A 16,002-nucleotide genomic window follows, 5' to 3' on the forward strand; every position below is an offset into this window, starting at 1 on the left:
GCGGCCCCCAGCACAGGCAGGACGCGGTGTTACCACACGAGTTTATTTAAATAAAACCGAACACAGATGCAGCGTTGCGACCGGAGTGACGGACCAGACAAGCGATGCGACAGGGACGTGGCAGCCGGGGCGGGTGGGCTCTGCGAGCCCTCGCGGTGACCCACCCCGGCCCCGGCTCCGTGGGGGCCACAGGCGAGAGGAGAGGGCCCACTGCCGTTCCGTGCCATGCTGAGGACAGGCCCCCTCTCCGGGACCCCCGCGGCTGCAGCTGCCTCCCGCTGCCATGGCCGTACCGGGCTGGGGTTCCCTCTTCACCTTCCCAGGAACCTGAACCAACCTCTCCCTCCTCTGCTCCGTGGCCTCCCGCTCCCACAGGCTGCCAGGCCGGTGCTCGCTCTGCCACGGGGGTCCTGGGTCTCCCAGCAAGGCGAGCAGCACGTGGCACCCCGGGCAGCCCCCGCGGACTCGCCTTCCTCCTCACTCTCACCGCGGGCACGCAGGACGCCAGGGCGGACGTGGCACTCGCTCACACCGGGGGACAACAGAAATAAATATGGGGAGGGGGCGGCGCGGGCCAGGCCCCGGCACGGCGCTGGAGCCCGGCCCGGCCCCGGCGCAGCCGCGCCCCTCGCCCAGGGATGTTGGCTGGTTATGGAGATGGTGGCGTCCCCTGGAGCTGCCGGAGGCCGCGATGGCGTGTGACGGTGCGGGGCGAGGCGCGGGCTCGGGCCTCCAATGTCTATGGTGGGGGCGGCGCGGGGGGCGCGGGCGCGGGCCGGGGCTAGTACTCGTCCTGGTCCTCTGGCGGCTGCTCCTCCAGCTCGTCGTCCTCTGGTGGGGCAAAGCCCTCCTGCGGGGAGCCGTGGCAGCCGTCGGCACAGCGGTGGCACTGGCGGGCACACCAACCTCCACCAGGCTTGGCGTGAGGGCTTTGGCAAAGCCCAAACCCCTCCTGGGCACCCCATGGAGTGCACAAGGCTAAGGCAACTGTGGGGGAAGGGAGACCCCCCACCCCAGGGAAGTCCCTGAGGCTCCAGCGGGTCCCGAGGTGCCCAGCCCTCACCTCCGTGGCGTAGAGGACGCTGACGATGCCGGTGATGATGGGGCTGTTCTCGTTCTCGTGCTCTTGGCAGATGAGCTCAATGTCCCGCAGTTTGCTGAAGTAGAAATCTCGCTCCTTCTCCAGCCCATCCACTGTCAGCTTCAGGTCCATCAGCTGTGGGACAGGGAGATGGCTGAAACCTTCGGCCCCCCATTCCCACGGTGCCCCCAGCCCCCCGGCAGGAACCCCTCGCTACCTGCTGGTTGAGCTCCAGGATCTGCGCGTCAGCCTCGGTGCCGCCGTTGCGGGCGGCAGGCGAGTTTTTCCGTAGGATGCCGCTGGGCACGTTGCCGAGGCGGGCTGGGTTCGGGGTGTTCTTGGGGCCTGTGGGGGAGGTCCTCTGGGGGACTTGAGAGCACACAGGGACCAATGGGTTAATGCCGGCTCGGGGGGCTGCCAGCAGGGAACCCCCCCATTGAGTGGGGGGCAGCGGTGGGCAGCAAGGGTAGGCAGATACCCTGCGCACAGCCACGGCCCCAGGCTCTCCCAACTTCAGCCTCCCCCCTGCCTCAGTTTCCCCCGGCAGATCTTGCCCCCAGCCCTCTAGGGGTGCTTGTGGCTTGTTCGGGGTTCAGCACGGGATCTGAGGAGGCCCCAGTCCTTGGCAGCTCCCACTGGGCCAGCACGGGGAGCCCCCAGTGCCCACGGGAGCTGCACGGCACAGGGGGATGGCAGCTGGGGCGCCTGGGGCGACAAAGCACGCCAGCCCGGGCTGAGCAGGCAGGCGGAGGCAGCCAAGATCCCTGCCTCAGTGTCCCTGCAGACCCGCCCAGCCCCCCCGGCGCAGGCAGGCAGGCAGCAGAGCGGGCGCAGGCAGGGGTCGGGGGTGCCTGGCCGCGACCCACGGGGTGCAGAGGGCGGGGGGCAGCGCTCGCTGCGGGGCCCCGGACATTACCTGCAGTGCCAATGGGTTTCTTGGGTTTGTTGTAGATGTGATCACCTGGGTTAGGGGGGGGCGCGACGTCCTGGCCCTGCCGCGCCAGCAGCGGGTTGTACTCCTTCCCGTCGTAGTTGGCGTCAAAGAATTTCTTGAACCACTGGATGAACTCAAAATTGTCCTGGAACTTGCCCTTCACCAGCCGCTCCACCGCGATGATCTGAGGGCACGCGGAAGGGCTGGTGGGGCAGCGCTCCCGGCGGGGACACCGGCACGGCGGGGACACCGGCACGGTGGGGACACCGGCATGGCGGGGACACCGGCATGGCGGGGACACTGGCACGGCGGGGACACCGGCACGGCGGGGACACCGGCATGGCGGGGACACCGGCACGGCGGGGACACCGACATAGCGGGGACACCGGCACGGCGGGGACACCGGCATGGCGGGGACACCGGCACGGTGGGGACACCGGCACGGGGCAGCACGGCCCAGCAAGGACACCGGCACAGCGGGGACACCAGCACGGGGCAGCACGGCCCGGCAGGGACACGGGCACGGTGAGGACACTGGCACGGTGGGGACACCGGCACGGCAGGGACACCGGCACGGGGCAGCACGGCCCGGCGGAGCCGGCTCCCGTGGGCAGGGGTGGCCCCCCTGTCCCCATGGACCTACTTTGTCCACTCCCATCTTCTTGAAGGCGGCCTGCAGCACCTTGAAGTTGTGGATGTACTCGTGCTCCAGCTTGGCCTGGAACTTCACCTTCCGCAGGTGCACGCAGCCGGGGAACAGCATGTCCATGAACTGGCAATAGGCAGCCCCTGCGCCAGCCCGAGCTGCGGTCAGGGGGGCTGGGGGCACCCTGACAATGCCCCCCATGCCCCCCACGCCGCCCCACAAGCCCACCTGAGCAGAGCTGCTCGATCTTGGTGTAGTTGAGCTGCAGGGAGTCGTTGACCCAGGCCAGCATGTCATGGCGGCTCAGGTTCTCGCTGGTCACCGACGTCGAGTACACATTGACGGCCATGCCCCAGCTGCCAAGAGACAGCGGTCACACTGGCACCCCGGGCACCCCGGGCACCCCAACCCCGCACCAGGGGCACTGAGAGCCGGGGCATCCATCCCAGCCATGCTCCAGCACTGGGAGCACTGGGACCTGGGGCATCCATCCCACCCACACTCCAGCACTGGGAGCACTGGGATCCGGGGTGCCCATCCCACCCACAGTCCAGCACTGGGAGCATTGGGAGCCAGGGTGCCCATCCCACCCACACTCCAGCACTGGGAGCACTGGGAGCCAGGGCATCCATCCCAGCCATGCTCCAACACTGGGAGCACTGGGATCCGGGGTGCCCATCCCACCCACACTCCAGCACTGGGAGCACTGGGATCTGGGGTGCCCATCCCACCCACACTCCAGCACTGGGAGCACTGGGAGCCAGGGCATCCATCCCACCCACACTCCAGCACTGGGAGCACTGGGATACGGGGTGCCCATCCCACCCAGAGTCCAGCACTGGGAGCACTGGGAGCCAGGGCATCCATCCCAGCCATGCTCAAACACTGGGAGCACTGGGATCCGGGGTGCCCATCCCAGCCGTGCTCCAACACCAATGCACAGCAGCCCAGGCTGCCACAGTGTAGCCTGTGGGACCCCCCAACTCCAGGTGCAGCACCCCAGGGTGTGGCAGGGAGGCATGAGGGCCCCCAGAAGCCCCAGTGTGGCCCACCTGGCCAGGTGGAGCCCCGGCCTGAACAGGGGTACCCAGGTTTGGGGTATTGTACCCAGGGGAGCCAGGTTTGGGGTACTGGGTGATACAGAGCAGGATGTGGCTGACAGGGAAGGGGCCCAGGACGCAGGCACTGCCGAGGGGATGCCAGCACTGCCGAGGGCACTGCCGAGGGGATGCTGGCAGTGCACTGCCGAGGGGATGCCAGCACTGCCGAGGGCACTGCCCCCGCACCGAGGGGCTGCTGCCCTGGGTGAGCCCACGGGGGCTGGGGGCTGCTGCCTGTAAGCAGCTTAGGGCCCCCCTCTCCGGCCCCCGGTGCTGCCTAATCTGCCGGGATGGGGATCGGGGTCCATTAGAGCAGGGCTTAGAGGGGCAACATCTGCCGGCAGGCAGCCTACGCCCAGATGGCTGGGGGCTCCAGGACCCCCCGGCTGCAGCCCCAGCACGGCATGGAGCCCCGGCAGAGCGGGGGGCACCGAGCCCCAGTCTCACTGTCCTGCACAATCTGCTTCGGTGCAGCGACCGAGGAGCGGCCCTGCTGCCCCTTCCCGGGAGCGGGGGTCCCGGTGCTCCCGCGGCCCCCCCGCGCAGCAGCGGCGGCAGCGGCGGCGTTAATCCGCTTCCCTCCTCGGCGAGGGGGGCCGCGGGCCCGGGCCAGCTGCCAGGCGGGGGCAGGGGGAGGTGCAGCCCCCCGAGCCCCCCTTGCCGTGCCACATCCCGGGGGAACGAGGGCGGACAGTGCCAGCGCACGGCTGCGCCCTGGGGTGCAGCGCTGGGGGCGTGCGGGGCGCTGCCGCCCCGGGGTCTGTCACCCCCCGGGCCCGTCCGGGGGGCAGAAGGTCCCGGTGGCCGCGGTGCCCCCACTCCCGGGTACAGCACCGCGGTGACTCAGCACCGGCGATGTCGCGCGGCCGTAGCCGATCGAACCCCACCGGCAGCCGATCCGATCCGTTCCCTGCCGCCGCCGGGACCCCCGGGACCCCCGTCCCAGCCCGCCGTGTTACCGCACGCAGCCGCGGGTGGGTCGGTATTTTTAGCCACCACCGCAGCAGCTGGAACCGAGGCCCCCGCGCCGCCGCCGCCCCCGGCACGGCGAGGTGCGCACCGCCCCGCTCCCGGCACCGGCGGCAGCCGCAGCCCGTCCCGCGGCATCGCGGCAGCGGGGTGCGGGCAGGGGTCTCCCCAGGGCTCTCCCCATCGCCCCCCCCGCCCCCGGCTCCGGCAGCGGAGCTGAGTCATGCGCGGCGCTGAGCCAGAGCCACGCGCACTGCGGTGCCGCGGCTGCCGGTACCGCCGCGCCGGGCACGGGGCTGCGGCGGGGGTGGCAGCGCGGCACGGCGACGAGCGGCTGACACCCCCCTGCCACCCCGGCCCTCCTCCAAATAACGGGGCAACCCCCGAAGCAGGAGCCCACCGCGGGCCGTGGGGCCACGCCGCGCCCGGGCCGAGCGGGGGATGCCCGCGGGACCCGGCACGGCCGCCAAGGCTCTGCGGCATCCTGCCTCTGGGGCGCTCGTGGGGACGCGACACGGACCCCCGGTTCCCCGCCGGGGTGAGCCGGGGTGTCACCGCGCCAGCCGCGCCCCGAGTCCCGCACACGCCGGCACACGTGAGAGCGCGGGGGCGAGCCCTGACCCGCGGGGAGCACCCCGATCCACACCGAGAGCCCTGACCCGCGGGGAGCACCCCGATCCACACCGAGAGCCCTGACCCGCGGGGAGCACCGTGATCCCGCCGGGAGCACCTTGACCCACCGGGAGAACCCCGACTCCGCCGGGCACCGGCGCGTCCCGATGGCGGAGCGGGGACGCCGCCCGGGGCTCGCGGTGCCGCCGCCCGGGGCTCGCGGTGCCACCCAGTCCGTCCCCACCCTCCCAAACGCCTCCCGAGCCCCGGTGTAATGACAGGGCAGCCAGGGCCCGCGGCACCCTCCGAGCCGCTGCCGCCCCGACGCCGGGCGATGGACGCGCCCAGGGCCGCGAGCCTCCGGCCCAGCCGGTTTGCCGCCGGCTCCTGCCAAAAAATCCTCACGAAAATAAGAGCTGAGCCCAGATTCCCGGCAGGCCGACAGGAGAGGGGTTGTTGCCGGGCGCCCGGCCAGGCGGGGGACGCTTACCGCTGCATTTTAATTGTCCGGGCGGGAGCTGCTAATCACGGCCCGACGGCGACCGAAGCCCCGGGCGTGCGTCCGTGCCCGTCCCGCGGCGCTGCCGGGGCGCACGCAGAGGTCGTCCGGGCCCGGTCCCACGGCGCAGCCCCCGCGGCCGCTCTGCCCAAACAAACGGAGCAGAGTGAGGCCGTGAGGTGCCAGCGCGGCGGCACCGACGGCGGGCACCGGGAGCCGAGCGGTGCGGCGATGCCGGCCCGGCAGCACCGCGGTGCCGGTGCGAACTGGGCTGCTGCGACTGGCGGGTTCTATTTTGGGAGCCGTCCCGGTGGCTTCTCAAGTGACAAACACGCCAGGGGGGTGGCAGACAGCCCGGCGGGGGCCGAGCGCCGTGCGGAGCCGCCGCGGGGCTGGCAGCGGGCACGGTGGCCCCGGTGCTCGCGGCGAGGGCCGCTCGCCCACGTCCCCGCCGGGCGCCCCCAGAGCCGCTGCCCCCGCCCCGAGCAGCGCCACGGCCGCGTTCGCCGGGGACCGGCAGCGCCCGGCCTCGCACCGGCTCCATCCCCAGCTCCGTACCGGCTCCGGCCCCGGCACCGCTTCCCGGTGGCAGTGCCCGTCCCGGCCCGCGGCGAGGCAAACCGGCCGTTCACGCACCGGGAGCTGGCGGCTCCCGGCGGCGATGCTCGGCCCGAGCGCCCAAATCCCCCCGCCGGCTCGGCTCCCGCTAACCTAAATAAGTCGGTACGGCGGCGGGAGCATGTGCAGAGCGGAGCCCTCCCCCCGCTCCTGAAATATTAATGCCGCGGGATGAGCCGAGCCGGGAGCGGCCGGGCTGCGGGACACGCTCGCATCCCCGGCCGGCGACCGGCCGCCGGGCACGGCTGTCCCCAGTGTCCCCCCGGGAGGCACCGGGAGCGCTCACGGCACCCCCGGGAGCCCCGTCACCCTGCGGGGCGGCAGAGGGGCCGCTCGGGAAGATCCCCGGCGGGAGATGGGGCTGGATATCCCGGGAATGGCGGGGCAGCGCAGAGAAGGGTCCCGGACCCATCCCGAGACGCGCGCGGCGGTGACGCCGTCATCATACCGGTGACACCGTCACCGCACCGGTGACACCGCTGCACCGGTGACACCGCCGCCGCCGTGCCGCCATGAGTCCGAGGACCGAGAGCGGGTCACGGTGACAGCCACCTGCCGTTTTGGACAGCCACGGCGGCATCACGGGAGCATCACCCACGGCGGCACCCGCGGAACGGGACCGGCGGCACCGGCAGTGCCCGAGCGGCGGCGGCCCGGATCCCGCAGGACCCCCCCGAGACCGGAGCTCTCCGGGTGATGCCCGGGCCCCGATGATGGCCCATACCGGCAGCGACGCCCGGTGTTGCGCGGTGCCGGAGCCGACACTACAGCTCCTGGCGTGCCGTACCGGCGCCGAGCCGGTGCCGTGCCGTGACACGCTGGGGCCGTTCCGTACCGGGACCGCACCGTGCCGTGCACGCGGTCCCGCGGGAGCCGCAGCCGGGACGCCGCGGCGACCGCCGCTGAGTCAGGCCGGGCCTCGCCGCCACCGGCCCCGCGGGATCGCTCGGCCTCGCCGCTCGGCCCGGACCCGTTCGCGGCCCGGTTTCAACCGTTCCATCCCCGGCGTTACCGCACGAACCGGCCCCCCCACCTCCGGACGCTCCATCCCGGAGGCCCCTAGACCCTCTGGCCGGGCTTCTCCGGCCCCGTTCCCGGCCCGGCCCCGCCGCTCCATCCCCCAGGGCCCCGCGGCCCCCCCGCCGGTTCCTGCCGGGCGGCGGCGGCCGGTGCGGGGATGCGGGTGATGTCAGCAGCGCTGCCCGCTCCCTCCCTTGCCCCGCGGGCGGTCCCGCCGCACTCACCGCTCGGCCGCGGCCGCCGCCGCTGCGCTGCCCCCGCTCCGCTGCTCCGGGACCGGGACCGGGACCGGGACCGGGCCGGAACCGCACGGACCGACCGCGCCTGCGCCGCCCCCCCCGCGGGCGGTGCCAACCGCCCCGCCCCGCCCTCGCTGCCATGGCAACGGGCCGGGCCACGCCCCCTCCGGCAGGGAAACGGATTGGCCACGCCCCTTGACATCGGCACCACTAGACCACGCCCCCATAGCTGCCATGGCAACGGGCCGGGCCACGCCCCCTCCGGCGGGGAAATTGATTGGCCACGCCCCTGTGACATCGGCACCGCCGGGCCACGCCCCTCGCGGCTGCCATGGCAACGGGCCAGGCCACGCCCCCTCCGGCAATGACAACCGACATGGCGGAGCCCCCGTCGCCATGGCAACGGGCCCGAGCGGCGCCCCCTGCTGGCGGGCGGCGGCGCCTGCACCCCCAGAGCCTTCGGGGACCCCAAACGCCCCCAGACCCCCTAAACACCCAATAAACACCCCCAGAGCCTCCTAAACACCCCCCTAAACACCCCCAGACCCCCTAAACACCCCCTAAACACCCCCCAAACACCCCCAGTGATACAGGGACCTGACCTGTTCAGAACTACTTAAGGGTTAAATGACTAGAAAAGAATTAAATGAAGAAAACGTTATGTGCTATGTATATGCACCAGTATCCTGTTATTCTAGACATTAGCAAACAGATGTAGAAACTTTGTCCTTGGCTATGTATTTTACTCTGATAAGCTTCCTTTACTCTGATAAGCTTCCTTTACTCTGATAAGCTTCCTGATGATATGTAAAGAATGCATACTCAGCAGATGGACTGTGGTCAGTTGAATAGGCCATATATCATGAAAGGAGGAAAAGATGGGGCCCAGAGCACAGAAAAACTACCACGCATGCTCGAAATAAAAGTTCAACTAGCGGACAGAGTGATGAAGACTATGGACGACCACCAGAGGACCCCTGACGACCACCGAAGACCACCCAAAAATGCAACTACGCTTGCGCATCCTTATCTCGGAATAATCATGAATATGTAAATAATTTTCAGGACTTGTAATGAATATGCATGTTTTAGTAAGATAAATCACAGCTTTCTTAGCTGCACGGTGCACATGTTAGGAGGAAAGATCCCCCATGTGCCCAGCGCTGCAATAAAGAATATCTGCTGCCCGGATTGTTTCCGTCTTTGATTCAATTTGGCGAGCCAGCCAGGAGGACTCTCTGCTCGGCCGCGGGACCCGCTGGGAACAGGACTCCCTAGGGTACCCCCGGGATCTTCCCGGAGGGGCTCCTCGCCTCATTCGGATCACCGCGGGAGCAGACAAGAACTCCGTTCGCCCCGGCGGCACAGGTATTCTTTATTATTATTTGTTTGGGACCGGTCATTTGGTTAAGCTCCCCGCAGGGGGTAGCGTTTGTTATACGATCGTATTTGGTTTTGGTTAAGCTCCCCGCAGGGGGTAGCGTTTGTTATACGATCGTATTTGGTTTTGGATAAGCTCCCCGCAGGGGGTAGCGTTTGTTATATGATCGTATTTGGTTTTGAATAAGCTCCCCGCGGAGTTTGTGTTTGTTATACGATCGTATTTGGTTTTGGTCTACTACTTTGGTATATTAAGACATACGCTTCTGAGTTAATGGTTTGGGAACTGTTTAACACGTACTGGGTTTGGTTGCTCATTTTTGGAATTATTCTGATTGTTGTTGGAATTTTGTGTTGCTGTAAAAAGTGTCCTGTTTGGTGCATAGTATAATGGGTGGACGACAGAGCGGGGGAATCGTGAAGAAGAGCCCTTTGGGTTGTATTTTAATGCATTGGAAAGAAATAGGTGGGACTCCTGGAGGGACAGTGAATAAGAAAACATTAATTAAATATTGTAACCAGTGGTGGCCTTTGTATAAGTTAGAAGAGGGTGAGAAGTGGCCGTTCAATGGAACTTTGCAATATAATACTTTGTTGCAGTTAATGTTGTTTTTAAGGCGGGAAGGAAAGTGGGATGAAGTGGGATATGCGGATATGTTTTTCACTTTGCGGAATCACCCTGAATGGCAGAAGGAATGTGGGATAAACGTAGCACCCCAGGATCCTTTGGTGTTAGCTATGGAAAAGGAACAGAGAAAGAATGGGACTAAGTTAAAACGGTGTTGTTCGGCTTGCAGTATAGGGCAAAGGTGTGTAAAACTTAAAGAAACAGAGGAAAGAATAAAAGATTATAGTTCTCCACCCCAACCCCCTTCTCCCCCGGAAACCCCTCCCCCCCCTAGATCCCGACCTTCTACCTCATCAGATGAATCAGATAAAAGTAATCGCATAGAAAAATCTGGTGAGGCTGTCCCTGGAAAAATGAACTTTTCTCCCATCACAGCTCGAACTCGGAGTAAAATGGGGCCGATAATTCAAGCCCCGTTGAGGCAAGCGATGGGAGCAACAGGACCCACCAGAATTAAGATTCCCTTTTCTATGAATGACTTGGATGTTTGGCGAGAAGTAGTAAAGGGATACCGGGATGATCCGGAAGGGGTGGCAAAACGATTTGAATTAATAGTTAAAAATCAGGATCCAGATTGGAAAGATATAGATTTGATGTTGGATGCCTTAACTGAAACAGAAAAACAATTAATAATTAAAAGTGCTCGTACACAAGTACAAATTCAAATCACGGCAGGAACCCTTCAGGGTACGGTCGAAACCCACGTCCCTAGAAATGACCCTAATTGGGACCCAAATGACGACCAAGATTACAGGCTACTTAAAAAAATACCAAGAATGGATTAAGATTGGTATCGGGACGGCCGTACCGAAGGCAGTAAATTGGTCAAATTTATATAAAATCAAGCAAAATTCGGCAGAAACTCCTACAGAGTTTCTTGACAAATTACGGACTGCTATGAAAAAATATACCGGGGCTTCTTATTCGGTATTGAACCAACAATTAATGCCGAAAGACAAAGATTTTATCACTGTAATTGGAGCTACAAGACAAAAGGAAAAAGCTTATTTCCTTAAACCACTTAATTATCGGCTTGGAAAACAAATTGGAATTCACAGGTTTCTATATTTACCAAATTCCCCAAAGCCCTTGCTAGGGCGAGATTTACTAGAACAACTTGAGGCGAAAATTGTTTTTCAGAAAGGGAAAATTGAATTTCAAATTCAAGAAGAACAATTAGTGGAAGTTTTGAGCCTAGCCTTAATACAAACTCAAAGCCATTCTGAAATACCTAGAGAGGTTCTGGACCCGGTATACCCAGGGGTTTGGGCTAGTGAAGTTCCGGGGAAAGCCAAAAATGCAAGCCCTGTCGTAATCAAGTTGAAACCAGGGGCAAAGCCGGTAAGAATTAAACAATATCCCTTAAGGCTAGAAGACAGGGAAAGAATCAAAAATATTATTAATCGATTTCTGCAATACAATTTACTAACGGAATGCGAATCAGAATACAACACTCCGATTTTACCCGTTAAAAAGGCAGATGGAAAAAGTTATAGATTAGTACAAGACCTAAGGGCAATTAATAAAATAGTTGAAGACATCCACCCGGTTGTAGCCAACCCATATACACTATTAACTAAATTGAGAGATACCTTACATTGGTTTACTGTACTGGATCTCAAAGATGCCTTCTTCTGTTTGCCGCTGGCCTCAGAAAGTCAGAAGCTATTTGCTTTTGAATGAGAAAATCCGGATTCAGGAAAAAAAAAAAACACAATTAACTTGGGCAGTATTACCACAAGAATTTAAAAACAGCCCCACGATTTTTGGAAACCAGTTAGCTAAAGATTTGGAAAATTAGACTCCCCCAGATGGTAAAGGAGTCCTCGTGCAATATGTTGATGATCTTTTAATAGCCACTGAGAACAGGGAAGAGTGTCTCTCATGGACTATAGAACTTCTCAATTTCCTAGGAATGAATGGATACAGAGTATCCCAACAAAAGGCTCAAATAGTGCAACAGCGAGTAACTTATTTAGGATTAGAAATTTCCAGAGGACAAAGAGAATTGGGAACTGAGCGAAAAGAGGCAATTTGTCGCACCCCGGAGCCCCAAACGGCCAAGGAATTGCGGACGTTCTTGGGAATGGCAGGTTGGTGCCGCTTATGGATATACAACTATGGTGTAATAGTTAAACCTCTATATGAACTGCTAAAGAAAACCCGACTTAAAATAGAATGGACTGCAGAGGCTCGAGCCGCCTTCAAGAAACTTAAAAAGGAACTGATGAAGGCTCCGGCCCTCGGCTTACCAGATGTCTCTAAACCCTTTTTATTATTCTCACATGAAAGACAGGGGATGGCACTTAGAGTATTAGCCCAAGAACTTGGCCCTTACAAGCGGGCAGTGGCGTACTTCTCCAAGCAGCTGGACGAGGTAAGCAAAGGATGGCCAGGATGCCTACGTGCAGTGGCGGCGGTTGTAATAAACATTCAAGAAGCACGCAAATTCACATTAGGGCAGAAAATAACGGTGATGGTTTCCCATACTGTCTCAGCTGTGTTAGAACAAAAAGGGAACCATTAGCTCTCCCCACAGAGATTTCTGAAATACCAAGCCATCATAGTCGAACAAGATGATATAGAAATAATTGTTACTAACATTATAAATCCAGCTTCTTTTCTCAGCGGTGCCCAAAGAGAACCACTGTCCCACGACTGCATAGAGACCATCGAAGCCACCTATTCGAGCCGTCCAGATCTCCAGGACACCCCTCTAGAAGACGCTGAAGACTCCTGGTACACAGATGGAAGCAGCTTCGTGAAACTGGGACAGCGGAGAGCGGGATATGCGATAACCACTACTCAAAAGGTAATCGAAGCCAACCCTCTTCCTGCAAGAACCTCGGCCCAGAAAGCAGAAATAGTGGCCCTTATAAGGGCACTAGAACTTGCAAAAGAAAAGAAGATAAATATTTGGACTGATTCAAAATATGCTTTCGGGGTGGTGCATGCGCATGGAGCAATTTAGAAAGAACGAGGACTGTTGAACACCCAGAAGAAACAGATCAAACATGCAGAAGAAATATTGAAATTATTGGAAGTGATTCAACTACCGGAAAAAGTAGCTATAATGCATTGCCGAGAACACCAAAAAGGTAACTCTGACCAAGAAATAGGAAATCGATTGGCTAATAGTGAGGCCAAGCGAGTGGCAGAGGAAGTTAAGGTATGTGCTTTGATACCAGACAGTAAACCAATTGATCTAGAACAGTCACCTAGATACTCAAAGAAAGATTTGAAATTGGCTAATGATCTAAGAAGTGAGCCCGGAACAAAGGGCTAGATACAGTTGAAAGAAGGTCACATATTAGTTCCTTCTAATATTTTGTGGCCCCTAATACAAGCAGAACATAGAAAAACCCATTGAGGAGCAGATGCATTATACAAAGAAGTGACCAAAAGAATAGTAGGGCGAAATTTGTATACCACAGTAAAACAGGTAACGCAGCAATGTGAAATATGTCAACGAAATAATCCAGACACAACTAGCAAAATAATATTGGGGATGATAGGTAAAAGAAACTGCCCTGGACAACAATGGCAAATTGATTTCTCTGAGCTCCCCAGAAAAGGGGGTATAGATATCTTTTAGTCCTGACAGACACTTTCACAGGATGGCCAGAAGCATATCCCTGCAGGACTAACAAAGCGCGAGAAGTGACTAAAGCGCTATTAAATGAAATAATTCCTCGTTTCGGAGTTCCATCGACAATATCCTCCGATCGAGGACCACATTTTAATGCTAAAATTGTTCAACAAGTGGAAAAAGCATTAAGAATAGACTGGCAGTTACATACCCCGTACAGACCTCAAGCAAGTGGCCAAGTTGAAAAGATGAATCATATGCTCAAACAACAGATAGCAAAGATTAGTCAGGAGGTAAATCTTACTTGGCCCCAAGCTTTACCATTGGCATTATTGAGAATAAAAGTTAAACCTCGGACAAAGGAAAATTTAAGCCCTTTTGAGATATTATATGGGCGACCCTATCAACTTCAATTTAAGGGTGAAGAATTGGCACAAATTGGAGAAGGATATTTATTGGAATACATGAAAGCATTGCAGAAACAATTATCAGAAATACATAAAAATGTTTTGGGTACTAGAGTAAGGAGATTAGATCACCCCCTCCATGCCTTTGAACCTAGTGATTATGTATATGTTAAGAATTTTTCAGGACAACCCTTGGAAGAAAAGTGGAAAGGTCCATATCAAGTGCTGCTGACAACATTCACTGCGGTGAAGATTAAAGAACACCCAGCTTGGATTCACTACTCGAAAATAAAGAAGGCCCCTACGAAACCATGGACTGCTACTCCCGTAGGACCTACCAGATTGCGATTTTCCAGATTATCTTGACCTATGGGGGAGCCTGGGCACGGTGGGATTTGAATCTTCATCTTTCGCTGACGGAAGGTATATCTCGAACTCTGAATAGAACTAATTGTTAGATATGTACACATATGCCTGAATACAGTGGAAAACAGATCTTGTTAATAGGCATCCCCATACCTGGTAATAATCCGTGGACGAGATATTGAGAGAATACCACCTGGGTAAATTATACATATAGAGCTCAGCCATTAAAAATTCATAACCCTCCAATTAAAAAATCTTACTATAAATGTGTGCAGAGGTGTAACCCACCTAAAGAATTAGATAAAGTTGGGAGTTGTAATAACGTCCAATATGTAGGAAATCAAACGGGTTGTAATAAAATAAAATATATCGGGTCCCCCACCTCTATTAATAGTACCCTCTGGCCAGTTCCAGAAGGAAAAGGATGGTATTGGCTGTGCAATGATACTGCATGGAAAGTGTTACCTGAAAATTGGGTGGGAACATGCACCCTGGGAGCCGTAGTCCCAAACATAACTATACATAATCATTTATCCGAAGGTTGGCTTCAAACACATATTCGAAAAATTAGACGAGAAGTAGAAAATCCCCTAATAAAAAGGCAGAATGCATTTCATTCCTTTGCTAGATGGTTTCTCCCTTGGCTAGGGGTAAGTGAATTAGAAAAAGCTATAATAAATATTTCAGCAGTAGTAAAAGACATTGAAAATAAAACAATAGATGCAATTCAAGCACAGCAGATTGAGATAAATAGCCTTGCACAAGTAGTGCAGCAAAATAAAATGGCTTTAGATTTATTATTGGCTTCACGAGGGGGGGTTTGTACCATTATAAATACAAGTTGCTGTGTATATGTAGATCAGAATAATCGAATTGCTACAGATTTAAGTGAAATCTGGAAACAGACTAAGATACTCCATGAAGTAACCAAGGATGACACCTCATGGAGATTTGAAGAATTGTGGAAAGTCCTAACATCCTGGTTACCTAATTTAAATTGGTTAAAACAACTTTTTATTTCCGTAATACTTGTAATATTGTTAATTATCATAGTCTGGATTTTAATTAAGTGTGTCTTACTTTGTAACAAAGAAGCAACTAATGTTGAAAGATATAAATATGGAGGCGTAATATGATTGCAAAAGAATTTGCAATGGTTATAGAAAAGGGGGGACTTGATACAGGGACCTGACCTGTTCAGAACTACTTAAAGGTTAAATGACTAGAAAAGAATTAAATGAAGAAAACGTTATGTGCTATGTATATGCACCAGTATCCTGTTATTCTAGACATTAGCAAACAGATGTAAAAACTTTGTCCTTGGCTATGTATTTTACTCTGATAAGCTTCCTTTACTCTGATAAGCTTCCTTTACTCTGATAAGCTTCCTGATGATATGTAAAGAATGCATACTCAGCAGATGGACTGTGGTCAGTTGAATAGGCCATATATCATGAAAGGAGGAAAAGATGAGGCCCAGAGCACAGAAAAACTACCACGCATGCTCGAAATAAAAGTTCAACTAGCGGACAGAGTGATGAAGACTATGGACGACCACCAGAGGACCCCTGACGACCACCGAAGACCACCCAAAAATGCAACTACGCTTGCGCATCCTTATCTCGGAATAATCATGAATATGTAAATAATTTTCAGGACTTGTAATGAATATGCATGTTTTAGTAAGATAAATCACAGCTTTCTTAGCTGCACGGTGCACATGTTAGGAGGAAAGATCCCCCATGTGCCCAGCGCTGCAATAAAGAATATCTGCTGCCCGGATTGTTTCCGTCTTTGATTCACCAGACCCCCTAAACACCCCCCAAACACCCCCAGAGCCTCCTAAACACCCCCAGAGCCCTCTAAACACCCCCCTAAACACCCCCAGACCCCCTAAACACCCCCCAAACACCC

General features: G+C 57.6%; 2 protein-coding genes and 1 long non-coding RNA gene across 5 annotated transcripts; 2 read left to right on the forward strand and 1 right to left on the reverse strand.

Annotated features, from left to right (window-relative positions):
• Positions 1-29: 29 nt before the first annotated feature.
• Positions 30-7,855, reverse strand: MAPRE3 (microtubule associated protein RP/EB family member 3). 3 transcript variants are annotated; one of them, XM_077782502.2, is made up of 8 exons: positions 6,400-6,528; positions 5,833-5,985; positions 2,890-3,017; positions 2,659-2,804; positions 1,998-2,199; positions 1,299-1,450; positions 1,064-1,216; positions 30-850 (listed from the first exon to the last, which is right to left on the reverse strand). In XM_077782502.2, exons 2-8 carry the CDS (start codon positions 5,838-5,840, stop codon positions 782-784), a joined length of 858 nt encoding a protein of 285 aa, XP_077638628.2. In that variant the 5' UTR covers positions 5,841-5,985; positions 6,400-6,528; the 3' UTR covers positions 30-781. The 3 variants fall into 3 exon arrangements, with proteins under 3 accessions (XP_077638628.2, XP_085430338.1, XP_077638629.2); XM_085574212.1 differs by lacking the exons at positions 5,833-5,985; positions 6,400-6,528 and adding an exon at positions 7,704-7,855 and having other exon boundaries at positions 2,043-2,199; XM_077782503.2 differs by lacking the exons at positions 5,833-5,985; positions 6,400-6,528 and adding an exon at positions 7,704-7,855.
• Positions 7,856-8,304: 449 nt separating this feature from the next.
• On the forward strand, positions 8,305-15,870 carry LOC146767749 (uncharacterized). The gene is made up of 2 exons (XR_014953505.1): positions 8,305-14,145; positions 15,473-15,870. It is a non-coding gene; the product is annotated as an uncharacterized LOC146767749 (long non-coding RNA).
• On the forward strand, positions 14,193-15,870 carry LOC146767750 (syncytin-2-like). Its single transcript, XM_085577287.1, has 2 exons — positions 14,193-14,229; positions 14,272-15,870. Exons 1-2 carry the CDS (start codon positions 14,193-14,195, stop codon positions 15,222-15,224), a joined length of 990 nt encoding a protein of 329 aa, XP_085433413.1. The 3' UTR covers positions 15,225-15,870.
• Positions 15,871-16,002: the final 132 nt, after the last annotated feature.

Source organism: Lonchura striata, chromosome 3 (genome assembly GCF_050655825.1).
Source record: "Lonchura striata isolate lonStrDom1 chromosome 3, ASM5065582v1, whole genome shotgun sequence".
In the NCBI taxonomy this organism is placed as follows: domain Eukaryota; kingdom Metazoa; phylum Chordata; class Aves; order Passeriformes; family Estrildidae; genus Lonchura; species Lonchura striata.

Bases quoted from the DNA above. Each gene is read 5' to 3' on its own strand.
- MAPRE3 (XM_077782502.2), bottom strand. The intron at 2,200-2,658 runs GTAGGTCCATGG...GCGTGCCCTCAG, and splicing joins AGAAGATGGGAGTGGACAAA to ATCATCGCGGTGGAGCGGCT. The intron at 851-1,063 runs GTGAGGGCTGGG...GGCTCCCCGCAG, and splicing joins GCGTCCTCTACGCCACGGAG to GAGGGCTTTGCCCCACCAGA.
- LOC146767750 (XM_085577287.1), top strand. From the start codon at position 14,193: ATGCCTGAATACAGTGGAAAACAGATCTTGTTAATAG. The intron at 14,230-14,271 runs GCATCCCCATAC...CGAGATATTGAG, and splicing joins AAAACAGATCTTGTTAATAG to AGAATACCACCTGGGTAAAT.